Below are 23,548 nucleotides of genomic sequence, written 5' to 3'. Positions count from 1 at the left end.
CTTTAGACTCATCAGTATGACAGATGAGCCAAAAACTCCTCCGAGCATGCCTCGTTCTATTTATAGATGACTATGGTACAGCTACCTGATGTTAGCAACTGAATCTACCGATGGCCATCCTGGGTAGAGGTAAATATGACAGATTTTGAATGTTGTTGTTTATTTTAATCCAGGAAAATAAATAAATCCTCTTTTCTTGAATTGTGATGTACGATGCGGGCTGCAGGGCAGGATAGGGATCATGTGACCAACAAGACTGCAAGGGAATTGGAATGGATGAGGTGGAGGAGGGGCGGGCTTGTGACCAAGCATGATGAAGAGACATGCTCACGTGTTTCTGTATGTGCATCAATTGAGAAGAAATACTAGTTGCAGGATATAGTGTATGTAAAAATATACATGGCTTAGACTTAGCACCTTTAACTTCATGTTGACACAATTTAACACGTCCGAAAAGGAGTTGGAAGTAAGAGAACTTAGTTATTTCTACTCCCTCCCCATATCTCAAGGATATCCGAGTGTGTTCATAGTGTGTAACAATAGATGAATAACTTATGTTGAGATGAGGGAAAATAAAATAAAAGAATGAAAAAAGAAAATGTGTTGAAAAAATAAAAATAAAAATGGATAAGTCCATCCATCCATCCATCCATCTTCTTCCGCTTATCCGAGGTCGGGTCGCGGGGGCAGCAGCCTAAGCAGGCAAGCCCAGACTTCCCTCTCCCCAGCTACTTCGTCCAGCTCCTCCCGGGGGATCCCGAGGCGTTCCCAGGCCAGCCGAGAGACATAGTCTTCCCAACGTGTCCTGGGTCTTCCCCGTGGCCTCCTACCGGTCGGACGTGCCCTAAACACCTCCCTAGGGAGGCGTTCGGGTGGCATCCTGACCAGATGCCCGAACCACCTCATCTGGCTCCTCTCGATGTGGAGGAGCAGCGGCTTTACTTTGAGCTCCCCCCGGATGGCAGAGCTTCTCACCCTATCTCTAAGGGAGAGCCCCACCACCCGGCGGAGGAAACTCATTTCGGCCGCTTGTACCCGTGATCTTGTTCTTTCGGTCATAACCCAAAGCTCATGACCATAGGTGAGGATAGGAACGTAGATCGACCGGTAAATTGAGAGCTTTGCCTTCCGGCTCAGCTCCTTCTTCACCACAACGGATCGATAAGTGAATAATAAAATACGAAGACATGAAATTAATAAACATATAGAAAATAAGATAAATTCCCATGACTGAAGCGAGTAAAACTATGTGGTTGAATAAGTAAAATAGGAGTAAAACGAACTAAAAAAATATAACCTATGTAGGGTTGAGTGCGAAAGAAAAGAAGACTTAAATAAAATATGTAAGTTAAATTATGAATGGAGATTAAATAAATATTAAAGCTAAATAAAAAATAAATTTAAAAAAACTAATGAATGGAGATCGTAGAGATAATTGATCAAATAAATAAACAATAGAATAGAAAATATTAAATAATTTAGCAGTGGCAAAATAGAAGAAAAATGGCAAATGAATATATAATTAGAAATAGAAAAAATGTAAGTGTTAAAATAAAATAAAAACATTTAAAATACTAACAAAATAAAAATAATAAAAATGTTTAATTACAAAATAAAATAAAAAAAAGCTGGATTAAAAAAGTTAATAAAAGTACACACATTGAGAATGAACAAAAAATAATGACAAATGAAAATATAATCACATACAATAAACAACGGGATTGAAGACACTTAGTCAAGAGTTTCCATCCATCTATTTTCTACCGCTTGTACCCTTCCGGGGTCGCGGGGGGTGCTGGAGTCTATCCCAGCCTCATTCGGGTGGAAAACGGGGTACACCCTGGACAAGTCGCCACCTCATCGCAGAGTCAAGAGTTTGTAAAATATAATACAAATATCTAATACAAGACGTTACAGTTAAAGACCAAAAAACCAAGCATATTAATGCTAGTTATTATTGTCAAAATTTAATATTTTTCTGAAATGATCCTATTATTACAAAGTACATGCTGTTGCTTTATGTTCTGGTTCTTCCCTTTCCAGGCTGGTCCACCCAAAATAACTATTCAATGCTATTAACCTTATTTCAAGCAAACTTTATTTAGCCTTTGTCCAGGAAAACATTCCTTTAATCAAAATATTCCACTATGATTAAAATTAAAATGATAAGCTCTATTTGAATGAATAATCAGTAATAGACGCATGGTTGGAATAAATAAACTAATTTCTTCCTGCTCCTATTCATGGATGAATTGTGAATGTGTAACCATGGCTTGTTTCTTAATGTTAAAGATAATAAGCTATGGCCATTTATTAATCTTTGCCTAATAGTAAATACCAGTAATAGTGTATCTGCTGGATGACGGTTGAATACTATAGCAACTACTTTAAAAGTACTAAGATTGACAGCCAAATAACTTCATGTCTATTTACTCTCAATCTGCATTAATGGACATTCTGCATGGCTCGATTCTACGGCTTGGGAGACAGATTACCAGTAATGCCAAGGACCTCTGTGATTGGTTATAGCTGTTTTAATCGTCATGCTTTTTCACCCCTACAAATGTTTACCAGGGCGATCTGCACTACAAGCATCTCTATGTAAAAAAAAAAAACTCCAATTAGATAAACATTTCCATTCCTGAGGTCATTGCGATAAGACCAGAACAGTCCCATCTGTTGCGCAAAGCTCACAGGGACCAACAGCTCTTCCTGTCCCCTTTGCAGGCCTTTTCCAAAGAAAATACATCACAGTGTCCTACCTGCTGGATAAATCCCTTGTTGTAGTCTGTTGATAGCATGTTGGTAGCAGGATGTTCCCTAAGAACCGTGCTCAAGGGCAGAGGTAGAATGAACGATGGTGCGTCGTGCCTCAAGCTTGGACTACAAGGCGCTCACATTCCTCTCATCCAGGGTCAAATGGTTGTGACTAGCATCCTTCCACCAATCCCCACATCAACCTCCCCCTCTAGCAGGGATTAGCGCTGTGACATCAGCGATGCTACCCTGATGTGAGCACAGCTTGTCTCTCTCTTTCTCTCTCTCTCTCTCTGCAGAGCCTTGTAGATTTTCTTACCTAAGTTTTGGGTCAGGGAAGGTCCAACAACTGGTGGAGCTAATGTTGCACAATTTGGTCATCAAACTGTTTCACATCCACCAGTTAACTCCAGAACGAAAGCATAAATGAACCCTGCAGTCTGAGTTTCAAATCAACAACGTCAATGCTACATCAACCAGGGAGCCTTTCAACTTTTAAAAGTATAGGACCATGGTAGTGATGAAATCTGTCACCCTTTCTCCTGCTCTCAGGGTGATATAAAGTAAAGTATGGAAAATACGTATTTGATCCCAACTGATTTCTTAAGTTTAGCCTTACAAAAATACAGTGTCACGGTACACTTGACAGTCTGATCTACTGGTTTGGGGTTTTCTTTGTTCTGTCTTTATTTCCTGTTTTGAACCCTTATTTTGTTATTTGTTTCCTGCTTGGTGCAGTTTTGAGTTCCCTTTACTTCCTTCTGAATAAGTGACTGGTCCTCATTTGCAATTTGTAGGCTTCTTAGTCTTTGGGTGTGCATTTAGTCATTGTGTATGTGTTCCTAAATTTACGTGACTTTCATTAAAGGCCTACTGAAACCCACTACTACCGACCACGCAGTCTGATAGTTTATATATCAATGATGAAATCTTAACATTGCAACACATACCAATACGGCCGGGTTAACTTATAAAGTGCAATTTGAAATTTCCCGGGAAACTTCCGGCTGAAAACGTCTTGGTATGATGACGTTTGCGCGTGACGTCACGGGTTGAAGCAGACATTTTGGAATAGCACGGTGGCCAGCTTAAGTCAGCTGTTTTCACCACATAATTCAACAGTATTCTGTGTTGGTGAATTTTTTGCAATTCGTTCAATTAACAATGGAGACTGCAAAGAAGAAAGCTGTAGGCGGGATCGGTGTATTAGCGGCTGGCTACAGCAACACAACCAGGAGGACTTTGAGTTGGATAGCAGACGCGCTACCGTGAGTACAGCTCCGTAGCTAAAGTGCTTCGCCGATGTATTGTCGTGGAGATAAAAGTCACCGTGAATGTCCGTTTCGCGTTCTCGACTCTCATTTTCAAGAGGATATAGTATCCGAGGTGGTTTAAAATACAAATCCGTGATCCACAATAGAAAAAGGAGAGAGTGTGGAATCCAATGAGCCCTTGTACCTAAGTTACGGTCAGAGGGAAAAAAGATATGTCCTGCACTGCACTCTAATCCTTCACTCTCACTTTCCTCATCCACAAATCTTTCATCCTGGCTCAAATTAATGGGGTAATCATCGCTTTCTCGGTCCGAATCGCTCTCGCTGCTGGTGTAAACAATGTGCAAATGTGGGGAGCCCTTCAACCTGTGACGTCACGCTACTTCCGGTACAGGCAAGGCTTTTTTATCAGCGACCAAAAGTTGCGAACTTTATCGTCGATGTTCTCTACTAAATCCTTTCAGCAAAAACATGGCAATATCGCGAAATGATCAAGTATGACACAGAATGGATCTGCTATCCCTGTTTAAATAAGAAAATTTCATTTCAGTAGGCATTTAAGTTTCATTATGGTTGATGCTAGTTGTTTAGAGTTGTTACTTCATAGTAATTTTTCTCAAGGTCAGTGTTAAATAATTCATACTGTATAGCACAGCTTCAAAAACAGTCACTGCTGTACACATTAAAAACAGAAAGGTAAAATATAGAATGAAAATCAAAATAAGTACAGACACATATATAAATACACAGCAAAAAGAACCAAACAATAAAATGTTAAAAAAGTAAGCAGTAGAAATAAAATAAGTAATATTCATATAAGGAGTAAAAAGGCATAAATAAAAACATTAAAATGTCTTGCCTAGATTGTGTTAAACATGAGTGAAAATAAGCATGTTTTTAGAGAGATTATGCAGCTCTTAGTTTCAGAGTGAGAGTGTTCCAGAGTTTAAGAACTGTCCATCCATCCATCCATTGAGTTTAGGAACTGCTACCGCAAAATGTGTGTCTCCTCTGGTCTTCAGTCTCGACCTTGGGCACTCTAAAAAGCACTGGTCAGGTGAACTTAGAGCGCTGCCCGGGATTATCATGTACAAAACAAGTAAATCAGATAAATATGGTGGGGCCAGCCCATGGAAAGATTAAAAAAAAACAAATAATCCATCTATCCATTTCCTACCGCTTGTCCCTTTTGGGGTAATACAATTTTAAAGTGAAATTCTAAAAATAACAGGCAGCCAGTAGAGAGAAACCACTGCAGAAGCGACCACTTGTAAGCAGCGGTTGGAGAGCTGATTAATGCAAAAGTAAAGATTTTCATTAGTGCAAGCGGGATGTCGCATTTAAAAGAATTGTAAAAACACCAAAATGTTTTGTAAAAGGATGGCAGAACAGTCAGAGAAGCGATTTAGCTCACCAAAAATGAAATAAATAAAAATCTTTTAAATTGAGAAAATGTATAGACATCCAGTCTTTTACTTCTTGTAGGCATACAAGAAGTGCTTTATTTGAGTCAGTTTTGTAATTAAAAGGTAGATACATTTGCACATCATCTGCAAAGAAATAAAATGGGATTTTATGTATTTTTTTAAATTTCAAAATGTCCCAATAAAAGCATTTTTAGGGAGATAATACTGGGCGCAAAATTGAGCCTTGAGGCACCCCACAAGTTAGAAGGACTTGTTTAGAAGAAAAATGTAAAAGGTTGACAGCGAAAGACCTGTCTGTCAGAAAAAAATGCAAGCACTTTAGGACAGTGCCTTTAAAACATGCACATGACTCAAGTAGAAATGTTTACTATTTTGTGGTCAACAGTGTAGAATACCGCTGTCAAATCTAAAAGCAGCAGCACAACTGAGCTACCAGCGTCAGCCATTAAAAGACCCATCCATCCATCCATTTTCTTCCGCTTATCCGAGGTCGGGTCACGGGGGCAGTAGCCTAAGCAGGGAAGCCCAGACTTTCCTCTCCCCAGCCACTTCGTCCAGCGCTTTCCAGGGGATCCCGAGGTGTCCCCAGGCCAGCCGCGAGACATAGTCCCATTAAAAGACGATAATTAAAATTTTTAAAAGCTTTGTTTTTCTTACGCTTTTTGTTCGCCTTTTTGCCTTCACTCCAACAATTGTAAGTGTTAGTGCCTGCTTGTACAGAACATTAAAGAATAAAGACTATTTTTCTTACACTATGCCCCCTGTCATGGCATCTTGGGGTCACACAGCATGCCACATCATATCAAACCGTATACATTATTTAATGGTAGGTTTATTTTAAAAGAGGGAGACAGAATGTCAACATAAAAAGCAATAAAAACCCAATCAAAAACAGGTTATAAATTACTACTGACTGAGGGAAACAAGTAACAGAGCAAGCACTGTGACCCTAGTGCGCTCGTCATGTGGCCATTAAACACACAAATGAGTCCTGTCTTTTTAAGAAAGTACTTCGCAGTCTCAACACATTGGAGGCCTGATCTACTAGATCTCAAATAACATGCACTTATAGTAAATAGAGTGCAAACTAAAAAAAATGCAGGTACTATTAGTGGGAATGTTGCAGATGATCTACCAAGACTGCATGCACAATTCATAACAAGTGCAAAAGTGGTGAAGACCGCCTCATTCAAATTTGGGTGCATTACCGGCAAGCAGTACCATAGAGACTGTCATTGACATGGCATCATGCTCCAACTTGTGGTGTTTTGCTATGTTGTAGAACATGCAGCATGCAACTATAATTTGTGTTTTTCTGGACAATAATAAAGCGTTCCTCCAGTGCGATCTACCAACTTTTTAGCTCGTCGAAAGGTGCACACTGGGAGACACTGGCACTAATTGGTGCAAAGGAATGATCTAGGGGTTGTAAGCCGTTTTTTCATATAGGAGACACAGTATATTGATTGGTTTTGGTGTCTGCTCGCTCCAAATCAGCCATTAAGTCATTCCGCAGCAGCTAAAATATGGCATTGCTGGATAGATGATGTGTTGACATGCACACTGCGCCTGTCAGTGTACCGATCACCACCTCACAATGACCCCCACGCAGCCATTTGTGCGTAACTGTGCCAGTTTGCACATGCAGTGATACTTCAACTTACATGTGCCTCAACTTACAGGTATTTTAAAACACTTGTTGTCTCTAGGCTAATTGTTATGCTTTAGGTTCCGAGCAAAAGTTGAAGTTAGCCTACAGCCGTTGGCATAGTGAATGACAGAGTGAGTTGGAAGATCCCACCAAAACATCTGGTCTTACTTGCAAGCATTAGCTTATATCTAGAGAACGACATAACCTTGATTTCCAACCATTAGAACAAAGAAAGTAAATGTGAAGGAGAATGCTGAGAATAATAATTGGATTTATTGAATAAAGAAAGAAATCATGAAAAACATGACCGATCGTGCTGGTGACTTGGCAAAGCAGTTGGAGCGTATCACTGCTACTCTGCACTATACCGAAGTAGAAAGAGTAAATAACGCCAGCCAAGGTTGTTAAAATAATATCTGAATGGCGGACATTTGAAAAGATGGAGAAACAGCTGATGGTGTGTTTGATGGAGAAGGAAGGAAATACCATTGAAGTCCACTCTCCAAGGTAAAGACTGTACTTTATTACACTTCATAAAAATGTTGTAGTTGTTTGTAGTACATTTTACTGCTGAAGTGCCCGAAGTGAAGCCAGCAGAACAAATATGGAATCATTTTGTTTGACCCACCAAAAGGTGGTCATTTTTAATTAAATATAATTTCATATTAACCTCTTTCAAGCTCACACAATCATTGATGGCATGTCCGCAAGGATATTTAGTTGCCATCTATCTATGTTGTTTGCACCAATTAAATAACTTTATTGTTTGCTATTTGTGTTTGATAAAATCGCCGTGTTTGGCCTGCTGCAGATTGGCACATTACCATTTTGGCCTTTGGAGGCACAACATTTGGGCACCCATGGTCTATTGTTTTTTTTTATACATTATTTCTTAAAGTTAGTTTTTCTCTTTAAAAGGCATGTTGTGTGTTAAATTTGTACTGTTTTGGAGGAACAAGCACCAGTATTACGTTGCTCCTCTACGATGTCAGCCGATTCATTCCAATTAATTTCGATGGAAGACATTGAGCGTTTTGAATTACGAGCACTGTCAAAGAACCAATCAAGCTTGTAAGTTGAGGCACTAATGGTCTTACAAACATCCTAAATATAGACGCAACAACAGTGGCCACAAACGCTTTCGGGATTGATGAATCACATTGCGGGTGTTATATGATTATATTTACGTCTCCTCCTCTTAGTATTGTGGGTGTTCTGATAATCAGCATACAGTATATTCTGCATATTCATGAAGACAAACACGCCGAATGGATTGCACTCCCTATTCGGCTCATTTAAGAAACACAGTCCTCTGTGGACAAGCTTAGGCGATCAGCTTTGCGTGTACTATCAAGTTTACACTTGTTTTTCTCCACACAAACTTGTGGGAGAAGAGGCCAATTGAGTATGAAATACACCTGTCACACAAACAATCTCTTCCATTCAAACCTCTACACCACAATGGACCACAAGTTTGACAAAACATCTGAATGAGTCACACAAGTCAAAATAGGAGAATGTGATGTGGTCACATGACAGCAAAATAGTGGACGGTACCAATAGGTAAATTTCCGTTATATATATATCAGTGACGTGCGGTGAGGTTCATGGCTGGTGAGGCACTGACTTCATCACAGTCAGATTTACAAACATATGAACCCTAAAGAGGATCTTATTCACCATTTGATTGGCAGCAGTTAACAGGTTATGTTTAAAAGCTCATACCAGCATTCTTCCCTTCTTGGCACTCAGCATCAAGGGTTAGAATTGGGGGTTAAATCGCCAAAAATTATTCCCGGGCGCGGCACCGCTGCTGCCCACTGCTCCCCACTGCTCCCCTCACCTCCCAGGGGGTGAACAAGGGGATAGGTCAAATGCAGAGGACAGATTTCACCACACCTAGTGTGTGTGTGACAATCATTGGTACTTTAACTTAACTTTAACTTTACACGAACAAACTGTAGCACACAAAAAAGCACATTTAATAAAAAATACTTTATTATGGTCTTACCTTTACTTATAAATGAAGTCCATGCGCCACTGTTGTGCTGGATTAATGCACCCCCGCCGTAGAATGCACCCCCTGACGGGAGTGTTATATCAACTAAAGCCCACACTTAAACTTTCCACGTGCAAGATTGAATCTATTTAAAAAAGTTATTTAATAAGAAGCCAAAAAGTGCAAAAACAATAATGTTCTACGGCGGGAGTGCATTAACCGACACAAGGAGGCGGGATTACTGCGAGCCTCAGCCAGTGCGTCTTCGCAGCAGTTTTATGATTGCTCAGCACAAGAAATACGTTACACACATACAGTTGTTGACAAAATACACTGTACATTACATACCTCAGCTAACTAAACTATGGAAATGTATAATATAGTTCATATAGCAATATGGTCTCACTGCACAGCAGGCCAGCAGTTAGCCGAGTCATTGCGCACAATCCATGTTGAGGCACAACTGAGTGACGTGCCTCAACTGGCTGCTGATCACAGCAAGTCTCTTCTCAGTATTTGAACGGCAAATGTGAAAATTCAGCGATTTTGAATACAAATAATCTAAAACTGGTGAAGTTAAATGGAAAATAACTTTATAGTATAATCACTGGATACATATAACAATTTAATTATTTTTTTTTCTTTTTACATTTTTTTTCTTTCCATGATGGCACGCGAGGCCCCGCCTCACCTGCCTCCAGTGACTGCATGTCAGAAAATATTTATTCTAAAACCACTGGGGGAAAGTATCACATTTAAAGTAACAAAAATGTCTAAAATGCAAAACCAGGCAACGGCTAGGAGCATGAAAATAACAAAGAGCTTGGAGCAGGACTCACCACAATAGACATTTGACAGCCTGACAAAGACTAAACAGCAAACAGAATACCAAATACACACACTAATCAAACAATTCAATATACCTGGGCTAGAGTCAAGAAGAAGAGAGCTGACTGGAGGAAACAAGGTTCAGGACAAGACACAGGTGCAACCGAAGACACAAACAAACACAGGACAACCAGAAACAGATCACGACAAAAATAACTAATGATGGTATTTGATTTGACATCTGGAATTGTTGTCATTTATTTCTTAAACTTGTTGCTTTGCCAAATCATCATTATAAGTGATACCAAATGCTGTTGGTGTCACTTATGAGTTAGAAAATGTCATCGACCATCACAAACCATTTGATCTGACGCTGGTAACATTTATTTAAGCTGCCGCTTCTCTTGACAACATGGTGCTCGAACGAAACTAGTCACGTGATGTCAGTAGTTCCAGGAGAAATAACACCTTAGGAAAAATGCTATTTAAAACACAGATAAACAACTATAAAACATTTATCTCGTCATAATGTGTAGTAAATGTGCGCAATAATTTGGATAAAGTCTGCAGACTACATCAGGGCATTGAAAGAAAAAAATTGTGTCTGGGGCCGGGTTGTATGTATGTATATATATGTGTGTATGTATGTATATATATGTGTGTATGTATGTATATATATGTGTGTATGTATATATATATATATATATATATATATATATATATATATATATATATATATATATATATATATATATATATATATATATACATATATGTATATCAGTGGCGTGCGGTGAGGTTAATGTCTGGTGAGGCACGACTGCATCATCACAGTCAAATTTAAAAACATATGAACCTGCAGTGCAGGTGTACCTAATGTTGTGTCCCTGCGGTCGTTCGCGGCTCCTGCAGCGCGAGCATTGTTGTTTTTGCACTTTTTGGCTTCTTGTTAAGTGACTTTTTTTTGGGTGGATTCGGTCTTGCACGTGGAGGGTTTGGGTGTGGGCTTTGGTTGGTGTGGCCGCGGTGCTCCCGTCGGGCAGCGCATTCTGCGGCGGAGGTGCTTGGCACCAGGAGGCGGGGTTATGATACGAGCCTCACACAGTGTGTCTCCGCAGCAGATTTATGATCGCTCAGCACTAAAAATACGTTACACACATACAGTTGTTGACAAAATACACTGTACATTTTATACCTCAGCTAACTAAACTATGGAAATGTATAATATAATTCATATAGCAATACGGTCTCACTGCACAGCAGGCCAGCAGTTAGCCGAGTCGCAATCCATGGTGAGGCACAAGTGCCTCAACTGGCTGCTGATCACCGCACCGTCTCTTCTCAGTATTTGAACGGCAAATGTGAAAATAAAAATAAAAATAATCTAAAACTGGTGAAGTTAAATGGAAAATAACTTTAGTATAATCACTGGATACATATAACAATTTGATTAATTTTGTTTTCTTTTTCTTTTTTTTTTCTTTCCATGATGGCAGGTGAGGCCCCGCCTCCCCTGCCTCTAGTGACTGTTTACCACAACGACATCCTCGGTTCAGATCCCACATCAGGGCAAGGAAAAACTCAACCCAGTGGGATGACAATGAGAAACCTTAGAGAGGACCGCAGATGTGGCCGACTCCCCCCCCCCCCCCCTTACGAAGCCACTCCTTCGTTGCCCGGGCAGCGTGTTTTGGATTATTGTCATGCCACGTTTCATCTGCAATGCCCTTGTTGATGGAAGGAGGTTTTCACTCAAAATCTAACGATACATGGCCCCATTCATTATTTCCTGGATCAGTCGTCCTGGTCCCTTTGCAGAAAAACAGCCCCAAAACATGATGTTTCCACCCCCATGCTTCACACTAGGTATAGTGTTCTTTGGATGCAACTCAGCATTCCTTCTCCTCCAAGCACGACGAGGTGAGTTTTTACCAAAAAGTTCTATTTTGGTTTCATCTGACCACATGACATTCTCCCAATACTCTTCTGGATCATCCAAATGCTCTCTAGCAAACTTCAGACGGCCTTGGACATGTACTGGTTTAAGCAGGGGGACACATCTGGCACTGCAGAACTTGAGTCCCTGGTGGCGTAGTGTGTTACTGATGGTAAAGCCTTTGTTACTTTGGTCCCAGCTCTCTGCAGGTCATTCACTAGGTCCCCCCGTGTGATTCTGGGATTTTTGCTCACCGTTCTTGTGATCATTTTGACCCCACGGGGTGAGAGCTTACGTGGAGCCCCAGATCGAAGGAGAATATCAGTGGTCTTGTATGCCTTCCATTTTCTATTAACTGCTCCCACAGTTGATTTTGTCACACCAAGCTGCTTACCTATTGCAGATTTAGTATTCCCAGCCTGGTGCAGGTCTACAATTGTGTTTCTGTTGTCCTTTGACAGCTCTTTGGTCTCGGCCATAGTGGAGTTTGGAGTGTAACTGTTTGAGGTTGTGGACAGGTGTCATTTATACTGATAATGAGACCAAACGGGTGCCATTAATACAGGTAACGAGTGGAAGACAAAGGAGCCTCTTAAAGAAGAAGTTACAGGTCTGTGAAAGCCAGACATCTTGCTTGTTTGTAGGTGACCAAATACTTATTTTACAGATGAATTTACCAATTAATTAATTAAAAATCCCACAATGTGATTCCTAGATTATTTTCCCCCATTCTGTCTCTCATAGTTGAAGTGTACCTATGATGAAAATTACAGGCCTCTCTCCTCTTTTTAAGTGGGAGAACTTGCACAATTGGTGGCTGACTAAATACTTTTTTGCCCCAATGTACATATATATATATATATATATATATATATATATATATATATATATATATATATATATATATATATATATAGTTAGATGTAAAAAATATATGCTGTACACTAGTATATGTGCTTGGGTTCCTTTTTTGGGAACACAAATACAAAAACTCACAATAATATCTGATTGAATGCTAAACATGTTGTGACAGACCACATTAAAAATTGAATGTTACAGTTTTTAACTGAATGAGACACTCAGAATGTACATAAAAATGAAGAATGTGGGATTCACAATATTAACTAGGAACAATAAAACACTGAATATTAACAATATTCCTCCTTTACTTCTCAGACCACCTGCTCAATCGACATATTTTACAATCAAGCAAAACACAACGAAAATGCAACAAAAACAGCTAAATATGAACGCAAAGGGTAAAAAACACCTACAATCTGATATAATAACACTTTTCTGCAGAACTTTGTTCTAAAAATCTGCCTCCACGTCTGTCCCTGACACCCGTGTCTCGGGCTGGCCGCTTTATTAAAAAAAAACACATTCTCTGCTTTGTGCCTCGTCTGTCTGGAGCGGCTGTGACGTAGATTACTGTAATTACCCATATAGCACTCAAAAGCGCATGCACAGTCCAACACTTACGGTAAATTGAAAACAGCACTGCACATCATAATGATGGTCTAACAAAATGATTTGGAAACATCCGGCGGGCTGTATTTTGCTGTAGACTGTAGAAATTACTGATATTAACCAGTTTAAAAAACAGGACAAACATTGTTTACAGTGCATAACAAAGAAGAAGAATGAACCACATTGTCGGATTAAAATGTTCCCGATTTTATCATTTAATATCATTTATTGTCTGAATTTATTCTTTCACTATTCAATATGTGATTTTGCTATCTCATATTACAGCCTTCATTGTTTTTGTCCCTTATTTGGTGCAAGGATGAACCTTTTGAACACAACGCATTACGGATAAGGAATATAACTAAATTAACTCTGCTTCTTCCTAATCCTTAACGTGATGTTTGACATCACTGTAGAATTGCATGAGACATAAGATTATGTTTATGTTTGTATTATGTGTATGTCCATCAGAATTCATATAAGCGCCTTTTAAAAAAATATTTCCAACAATGGAACACATTTTTGAGACATTGAAAAACTGTAAATAAACGTAGATGTTAAAACAGTATGTTTTGCATATTTGTCCAGTTGGGAGTGTATGAGCATGCACTTAAAAACAGTGCAAGGTAGTTTTGTACATTAAAGACCCTGTAAATAGATGTAAATGCTAAGACTGTAGTTTGTGTGTAAAGCAGTTTTTGTCATATGAATAATCCTTGATAAATTTAGTTGCTCAAATTAAATTTTTTGCAAATTTTTCCAATACAAAAACTGCATCATTCAATTTTTGAAGTGATGGTAAAGGGCCATAATTAAAAAAACAGTACGATACATTATTTGTGGAATTAAAAAACCTTTAAATAAATGTAGTTGTGGAAACAGTTATTATACATGCATATTTTTACAGTACTGAAAATACATTACTCCACTTTTAAAGTGACACTAAATGCTCATAACTTTTTAAAGATTTATTTATCCAGTGAAATCCCAATGAGATTCAAAATCTATTTTTCAATTGAGTCCTGCTACAAACAATTGAGTGAAATGTCTTTTGTCCAAAGATTGCATTGACTTCGATGGCGGAAGCTCGATTCATACACCAAAAACCACGTTTCTGGACGATCTACCATCTGAGCCACACCGGTCCAACTTAAAGAGCCACGCCGCCCCAACCAAAAAAATAGTGGCAATAAGTTGTTTATGACATAAAATTTTAAAATACATTTTGCTGCTGTTTTTGTTTTTTTGTTATTTTTTACATATTTTTTCACAAAAAACTACAATTACTGTTCAAGTGACAGTGTCATGCTGCTGCCTGTCTGCTTTTTGTTGCTGTGCCTGGTTTTCAGGCTACGGAGCAGAGCCACCTTCGCACACACCCGATACTCATTTCCTCCTGACTACTTAAGGTCTACAGTCCATTCTCGCGGCGCCAGTTGATTCCTGATGCTTCACCCTTCCAGTTGTGTTCATCTCCTCTACTCTGGCTCCTTTCACGCTTCTCGTTCTTGTGGCTCTTCCACACCTTTTGTGTGCGAACTTCATTTCTCCACACTTTTTGTGTGCGTCCACAATTGTTTTTTTCTCATTCTTTAGTGAGTGCGCTTTTTGTTAGTTTTTTTATTATTTATTCTCTGCGTTGGGGTCCTACTCTGGCAAAGGCCGATCTTGACAAATCAACTCGCCAACATGGACCCCTCAGAAATGGAACGCTTTCACTCTGTGCTCACTGGCTTTGGACTCTTGATAATCCCGAAGCAGCTGCTGCGTCATTTGACGGCTGCCTTCCAGATGCTGCCTGCCAATGTCGGCACCTTCAACCAGCGTGTCGATAAGACGAGCACTGTGACTCACCCGGGAGGAAGCTAGGCCGGAACGGGGACCTTGCCCTCAACACCAGCGGCTATTTCTCCCACACCTCGGGAGCCCAATACCCCCCACCCCCCACCCTCCCCCTCCCACCCTCCCCGCCCCACCCAGTCCCCCCCCCACCAAAAGTTGACCCTATTATTATCCCTGCTACAGAGGTGCCCATGGAGCTCGGTGGAAAACCCTCCTCTGCAAAGCAAGCTCGTCGGCAGAGATTTTGCTTCTGTCGTTACTGTGGAAACCCGGACCATCATACAACATTTCCAACTGCACCAGTCGTCCTCCCAGACAGACGGCGCTTGCCCCCCTGCTCCTCGCGCCATTTCTTCTTCTGCAGGGATCAACAAGCAACCTACTACCAATGGATTGTGTAAGTACCCTGACTTGAACTTTCAGGAACTTTGTCGGGTAGGGAGGCAGTGTCAAGATTGTTGTGTTTATTGATTCGAGGGCAGGCGGTTGCTTCGTGGACTCAAACGTTGTGGATTTACATAAGATTGCTAAAATCTAACTTTGTTTCCCTACGGAGGTCTGGTCTTCAGATGGCCGTCTACTGGCAAGGGTGATGCACCATGAGGAAAAATGTTTCTTTATTTTTTCCATGTCAGTCAACACTCATTGTATTACGTCTTCCCTGGCTCAAACTTAAAAATCCCAGTATTAATTAAGGCAGAACCATCATTTGGAATTCAAGCACTTTTTGCCACGCTAATTGTTTGTGTTTCGCTGTTTCCACAGCGGCCATGACAAGCCATGTAGAAGAGACCATTAACCTGTCGGGGGGCTACTTGCCGAATATCACGACCTAGTAAAGACCGGGCTCAGTACCTTCCCCCACATCGTCCTTATGACTGTTCCATCTATGTAATATGTCATGTCCGGAACAGTCTTCATTAAGTGACTATATTTCCTCGCGGCGGGTCTCATTCACCCTTCTTCCTCTCCATCCTTTAAGTTTTTCATTGAAAAAACAGACAAATCTTGAGAATGGTGTACGATGCTCTCACCAAGACTAAGGTCCCTGACAACGCTCCTGCAGCGAAGCGGTTTGTCCCTTTTGAACTGAGGTCTGAAATCCTGCAGTGGGGACACGTATCTAAAGTGTCTTTTCATCCTGCAGTGAAGCACACTTTGTTCTCGGTCTCACAAAGATTCTGGAGGCCAACGATGGGAAGAGATTTCAAGAACTTTGTCAACGCATGCTTTGTCTGTCTCCAGAGGCAAGGCCTATCCTTCATCGTCCTCCACCTGGTCTTCTCCATCCACTACCCATTCTGTCAAGACCATGGTCCCACATTGCATTTGACTTCATTCCAGGCCTTCCAGTTTCTCAGGGCAACTGTCATTCTCAATGTGATTGACCGATTTTCAAACATGGAACACTTAATTCCCGTCTAAACTACCTACATCCCCAGAGACTGCTCAACTATAGGTCAAGCGTGATTTCTGCATCCATGGTATCTCTCTGGACCTGGTCTCTGACAGGGGACCCCAATTTGCATCCCAAGTAGGGAAGGCTTTTTGCAAGGCATTGGGGGCGACCCGAAGCATTTCGTCGGGATATCATCCTCAGACCAATGGCCAGATGGAGTGGGCTAACTAGGACCTGGAGGCGGAACTTGCTGTATTTGCTACCTACACCCTTAATCCTGGTCCTCCCACCTCCCTTGGGTGGAGTACTCTAACAATTCTCTCACCTCCTCGGCTACAGGTATGTCTCCTTCTAAAGTCACCTACGGTTACCAGCAGCCTCATTTTCCTTCCCAGGAATCGGAGATCGCAATTCCATCCGTCCAATTGCATATTTGCCAAGCTCATCTGGTGTAGCGGGATACAAGAGCAGCTTTGTCCCATATGGCTGCTTGAAACTGTATGGCTGATCGCCATAGGACACCTGCCCGATCGCCATAGGACACATGCCCCCACGTATCAACCTGGACAAGTGGTCGGGCTTACCGTTGGCTGGCTTCTTCAGGAATCTTTCTCCTAGTTTCTTGTGGCCCTTCGAGATCACCAGGATCATCAGCCCTGTGGCGGTCGAACTCCAGCTGCCTTCATCTATCAAGTGACATCCGTTGGTTCACATTTCCTACCTAAAACCACCAGTCCGCTGTGGCCTCCTTCAACGCCTCCTCCTCCTTCCTGCATGATCGGTGGTCACTCAGCTTACACGGTGAAGGCCATTTTAGATTAGAGAAGGCGGGTCAGTGGAGTTCAGTATCTGGTCAACGGGGAAGGGTACGGTCCTGAAGAACGCTCATGGTCTCCAGCTCCTGGATCCTCCATTCATCTCTTATGCGTGACTTCCACTCTCTCCATCCTGAATAAAACAGGTAGACTGCCAAGGGCCGCCTTACAGGGAAAGTTATAAAGGGCGGAGCCACCTTTGCACACACCTGATACCCATTTCCTCCTGACTACTTAAGCTCTCCAGTTCATTCTCTCAGCGCTAGTTGATTTCTGATGCCTCACTCTTCTAGTCGTGTTTATCTCCTCTGCTCTGGCTCCACTCACGCTCCTCATTTCTGTGGCTCTGTCCCGGGGCTGCCGTGTAGGATTTTATTTTTTGTGACAGTGAAACAACTTTAAATAGGTATAGTTCCTTAAACAGTTTTTCTCATATTATTTTAGAGCAAAACAAATCCATTATCCTTGTTGTGTGTGGTACAAACAACTTGTAGGTTTTGTGTGTGTTTACCCCATTAAATGTTTCGTGTTAGCAGTGATGGGAAAGCTACTTGGAAAATGTAGTAAGCTAAGCTACTAGTTACTCTTGAATAGTTTTTCTAAACGTTAATATATGCTTGATGAAACGTAATTATAGGCATGAGTGCATGTATGTATATGTGCATGTGTATGTACAGTATGTTTGTATGTAAGTTTGTGTGTGTGTGGATGTATGTACCGTGTGTGAGTGTATGTATGTATGTATTTGTGTGCATACATTACTGTTTCAACAGAAACCACAGTGGCAAAATGACAATAACCTGGCCAAAGGATAAGTGCAAAACATTTGTCTCACAAAACAGACATTAACAAAGTCCATCTCTACATTAACGGAAATTAATACAATTGAACATATTTTTATCCCAGTGTGTAACTAAGCTGCATGGGTTGACAAATGAACAGAAAACAGGCGGAAAAAAAATGTTTTAGAAACACGCGTCAATATTCCACCATTCGTGAGACAATTACTCATCCCAAATGTCCCACAAACTGCAAAAGGCCAAAATGCTTACCCTCACTCTTCTTAATCTTCTACACCAGTGTTTCTCAAACTGTGGTACATGTACCACTAGTGGTACGCATGCTTCATCTATGGTACGCTAAAGAATCACTTGATTAAAAGACAGTGTTGTATTTTCCTATATTCAAACACAGTGTTAGTATTCAAACTGTGTGTGATGTTACAGTGGCCAAACATATGAAATATACTTGTTAAATAAAACCTCTACCTTGTTTTTAATGAATATTTCGGCCTACTACGCTACTGTATTTAAATGTTGGTCATTATGGTAGTACTTGGAGAGCCAAGTGTTTTTTGAGGTGGTACTTGGTAAAAAGACTTTGAGAAGCATTGTTCTACATGCAATAATTCCGTTGAGAAACTGTTGACTTTCGATTTAGATTTTAGATTTAGATTTATTGGTCCCCTTGGGGAAATTCGTTGTCACTGCCGTAAATTTGAACAATAGACATTACACATCACAAAAAATAACAAAAAGACATCCTACATGACCAACACACATTGACAGGCTTGTCAGACAGGTCGGCCGGGCCTGCTGTTAAGGGCGGCTATAGCTGCAGGGATAAGGCTTTTCCTGAGGCGGGCCCTCCGGAATTTGATAGTTCTGTACGTGCGCCCTGATGGTAGTGGGATGATGTATTGGTGTAGTGGGTGAGTGATATCCTGGACTATGGTTTTTGCCAGTCGAGTGATGGACCTGTGGTTTAAGTCTGAAATGTTGGGTGTGGGTAGGCCGATGATTTTAGCTGCTATGTTTGTAATGCGTGTGAGTTTGATTACACAACATATTGGAAATTGCCACAAATGCGTCGAGACCGACAGCTATGTTTAATTCTGTAAACACTGCATCACTAGTGACGTATGATGAGTCACGATTGGCAAATGTTTTGCCTTAACCTTAGCCAATCGTGACTCATCATTTGTAACTTAACCAATCATTATTTATATTATTCGTATCTGTGGACATTCTCATTCATCCATGTCGTTGTAATACGTCCGATTTTTCTTTTTCCCCCTTGGACGTGCAGTCCATTTGCTCTCTTTGTAGCGGATAGCGTTTAAAGGACGCTACCTTGATAAAAAAAAATAGCTAGGCTACAGGAATCTCTACCGGTTCAAAAAGGAGCAATGCTACCGCCACGCTACTGGGAAATGTAGCCAAGCTACGTAGCATTGCTACTTGTAGCGCACTACTGCCCACCACTGCATGTAAGTGTCTTAACCATTGTAAATACAAAACATAATTTTTTTTATTAGCTTTGTCTGTTGTTTTGTAGTTAGCTATTTAATTAAGCATTCATTGTCAGCACGGTGGAACAGGGGTTAGTTCGTGTGCCTCACAATACGAAGGTCCTGGGTTCGATACCCGGGCTCGGGGTCTTTCTGTGTGGAGTTTGCATGTTCTCCCCATGACTGCGTGGATTCCCTCCGGGTACTCCGGCTTCCTCCCACCTCCAAAGACATGCACCTGGGGATAGGTTGATTGGCAACACTAAATTGGCCCTAGTGTGTGAATGTGAGTGTGAATGTCGTTTGTCTATCTGTGTTGGCCCTGTGATGAGTGGCGACTTTTCCAGAGTGTACGCCGCCTTCCGCCCAAATGCAGCTGAGATAGGCTACAGCACACCCCTCGACCCCAAAAGGGACAAGCGGTAGAAAATGGATGGATGGATGTCACTTGGGAATTTTATATTTCAACCCCGGCGTATTGTTGGTGGAAAAAAAAACGTTTTTCTTGTTTTAAAATCTACTAACCAAGGTGTTAATAACATAAACAATATTATAAAACGTCAAGCCAATGTGTGCTACATGCTAGAAGAACACAAACAATTTTGTGGTATTGAGTAAAATGATTATGTAGAAAAATACTTTGAAAGGAAGGTGTACTTACCACTTTTTTGTTCTCTTGAGCGCTTTGTTCCTGCAAGTCAAAGGACATCAGTCAACGGGACCAAACAATTATGACATTGATGCATTCAAATATATTCCTTTCCTGGTAACTTTACGTCTCTTTCCCTGAGATTCACAGCTTTGGTGGGGGTTATATTTAATTAGCTTCTCCACAGTTACTTTCATAATAGAAAGCAAAATCAAAATACAAAGATGTCAAAAATGAATGTAATTTCTCGTCCACCAGCGATACAGAACACAGACGAAAAATGGTAAACGTGACCATTTTGTAATAGAAATTAAGGACGAGTCACCCCCTATTATAGTGTTAGGTTAAATTCTGGTTAGGGCCTTCATATGTAAGAACAGTCACTGGGTGGAGAAAACAGTGCTATTGCTATACAGGTAGGTAGATGTTATCCTGCTGAAACCATGGCAACATTTTTGCTTGCTGTTGGCGGCACAGGAGGTCTGCGGGGGAACAAGCGCATGCAAAACTCACAAAAAAATAACATCTCCTATAACTCCCATGTGGACGGCTCCTCTTCCCCTTCCTCACATAACATCAAGTCTTGTTTTATTTCCTTAACGTGGCTTAAAACAGGCTCTCCCTTAAGTCTGGACTTAAGATATACATACATTTTAAAAATAAAATAAATTAAGTTAAACAATAATTAACTAATAGGTTAGAAAATAACATATATATATATATATATATATATATATATATATATATATATATATATATATATATATATATATATATATATATATATATATATATATATATATATATATATATATATATATATATATATATATACTGTATGTATATCTGTATACAAACGTACATACACACACACACATATATATATATATATATATATATATATATATATATACACATTTTATTTTTAAATATGTTACATTACATCATTGCAAGAAATGTATTTAATTTCCCAATATACTATCTATTTTTATTTAATTAATTTGAATATATTTATTATACAAAATATGTAAATGAAAATATATTTTTATAATAAATAAAATACAATAAAACTAATAAAATTGAGACTATTGATCAAATATGCATACAAAAATATTATTTTTTTATATTGTATATGTTATCATTATTAGTAGTAGTATTATCATTAAATATTATTTCCAATTTTTTTACAATTGTATAATATATGCATGTTTGCCTATTTGTACAATAGGGTTCTGACATGGGTGGGCCAGTGATTTTCTCTTATTGAACTGTAGGGGTGTCCAATATGCAGCTATTTTTTTTTAAACCTGCATAACATTTTCACCTATAACACAAATATACTATGTATAGTAATGTTTTCTTTACACACACTATACAGTATTTAAGGGGCCTGTTTGTTTCCTTTCCGCAAATGCCAACAGAGCGCTAACATTCCTATGTGTTTTAGGTGGACAATTGATACACTGATACAAACATGTGCATGTGTGCAAAGCATCGCCAACTGTATTGCAATTGCTCCTAGGAGGTTGAGGTGGGCGGGGTTGGGGGGGCATGGTTGCGTCCCGGAAGAGTTAGTGCTGCAAGGGGTTCTGGGTATTTGTTCTGTTGTGTTTATGTTGTGTTATGGTGCGAATGTTCTCCCGAAACGTGTTTGTCATTCTTGTTTGGTGTGGGTTCACAGTGTGGCGCATATTTGTAACAGTGGTAAAGTTGTTTATACGGCCACCCTCAGTGTGACCTGTATGGCTGTTGACCAAGTATGCCTTGCATTCACTTGTGTGTGTGAAAAGCCGTTGATATTATGTGACTGGGCTGGCACGCAAAGACAGTGCCTTTAAGGTTTATTGGCGCTCTATACTTCTCCCTACGTCCGTGTACACAGCTGTGTTTTAAAAAGTCATAAATTCTACTTTTTGAAACCGATACCGATAATTTTGAAGCCGATACTGATAATTTCCAATATTACATTTCAAAGCATTTATCGGCGATCTCTAATTACAATCTATCACGCTAATTTTTATTTTTTTCTATTGTCGCCAAGATTACTGGCAATGATTGGCTAAACATTTTTTGAGCATATTTTAGGCTACATAGAGTTGGTTTTGGTATATTTAATGCACAAAAGGAATAATATGAATACGTGAATATTATATTTCTTCTGGCTATGGTGGAAAAAGTTTGGACACCCCTGCTGTGCTGCACCATGCGATTTTTACAGAGACACTACTACTACTACAGATAACAGTGCTGGTAGAAAGGGTCCATGAGGAGAGATGGCAGCTTGCATAAGATGCTGCTATAGGTAGAGGACGTGTGAAGTACACTCACTGGACCTTTCATTAGGTACACCTGCACACTGCATCACCTTTATGTGCGTGTGATGAGGAATGTCAGAATAGTAACATGACTGCATCATAAAAAATAAACATGTGTAATGATCATTTTACGCCATTTCTAAAAGATAAGTCCACTACTCTATCCTCACATATCCACTTGACGAATCAAGAAATTATCTTTGTTTTCCTTACCATTGGCAACAGCGGCTCCATTTGGGCACCCTGGTCGGTTACGTCCATCTTTTCTGCTCCGTCACAATGCGCTGCTCGTCTTCTTCTTCCTCGGATGCAGCTTGTAGATGATGATGGTGACGCGGAGGAGGAGGATGACGACGATGAGGAAGGTGGCCGGTAGGAGAGAAAAATGGAGGTCCTACCTCATTTACGCATGGACGTGGGGGAGGTTGCTCTCATACAGGATGGATGAGAGGGGAAAGATGAGGTAACCTTAAAAGTGCGGTTTAAATAATGTAACGGCAGCCGTGACAGATAAATACCTCATGTTGTATTTATTTCAGGGCTGCGTGCGTGCTGAGGTATATTAATGTGGTGGCAGGAGATTATTCATAGTCACATAACATTCATGAACACTACAGTACAGAAACAACAGTGACGAAAGTGGAAGAGGGTACAGACTGTACTCTAGCGCCCCCCTCCGGTCAACTTGGAAATTGTCCTGATTGGCCGTCGTATTTGGCAAACCCCTAAGCAACACTTTAAACGTGTTAAAATTCGTTCTATTCACTGAGTTTAAGTTGAACTCATTCAAAGTAAAGTATAGGAGACATTGTGAAATGGTTGTCACGTGACAGCTTTATTAGGCTGACCATATTGTGAAATCCCAAAAAGAGGACAAATATATGCGTGCCAAGGCG

The 23,548-nt window shown here is 40.2% G+C and overlaps 1 protein-coding gene across 3 annotated transcripts in view; it reads right to left on the bottom strand.

Annotated features, from left to right (window-relative positions):
- The window catches only part of LOC133654059 (sodium-driven chloride bicarbonate exchanger-like), a 111,227-nt gene extending 88,011 nt beyond the window's left edge, over window positions 1-23,216 (bottom strand). Inside the window, exons 1-2 of one of the 3 annotated variants that reach the window (XM_062054021.1) lie at window positions 22,866-23,216; window positions 20,350-20,379 (exon numbers count right to left, since the gene is read on the bottom strand). In XM_062054021.1, the coding sequence (XP_061910005.1) occupies window positions 20,350-20,379; window positions 22,866-22,913 (78 nt within the window). In that variant the 5' untranslated portion in view covers window positions 22,914-23,216. Of the gene's footprint in view, window positions 1-2,762; window positions 2,985-20,349; window positions 20,380-22,865 lie in introns of those variants that run through there. The other 2 variants (XM_062054023.1, XM_062054022.1) reach the window with 2 other exon arrangements.
- Window positions 23,217-23,548: the final 332 nt, after the last annotated feature.

The sequence above is a fragment of the Entelurus aequoreus genome, linkage group LG07 (assembly GCF_033978785.1).
Source record: "Entelurus aequoreus isolate RoL-2023_Sb linkage group LG07, RoL_Eaeq_v1.1, whole genome shotgun sequence".
Classification (NCBI taxonomy): Eukaryota; Metazoa; Chordata; class Actinopteri; order Syngnathiformes; family Syngnathidae; genus Entelurus; species Entelurus aequoreus.
This window is presented reverse-complemented; position numbering and strand designations above follow the sequence as displayed.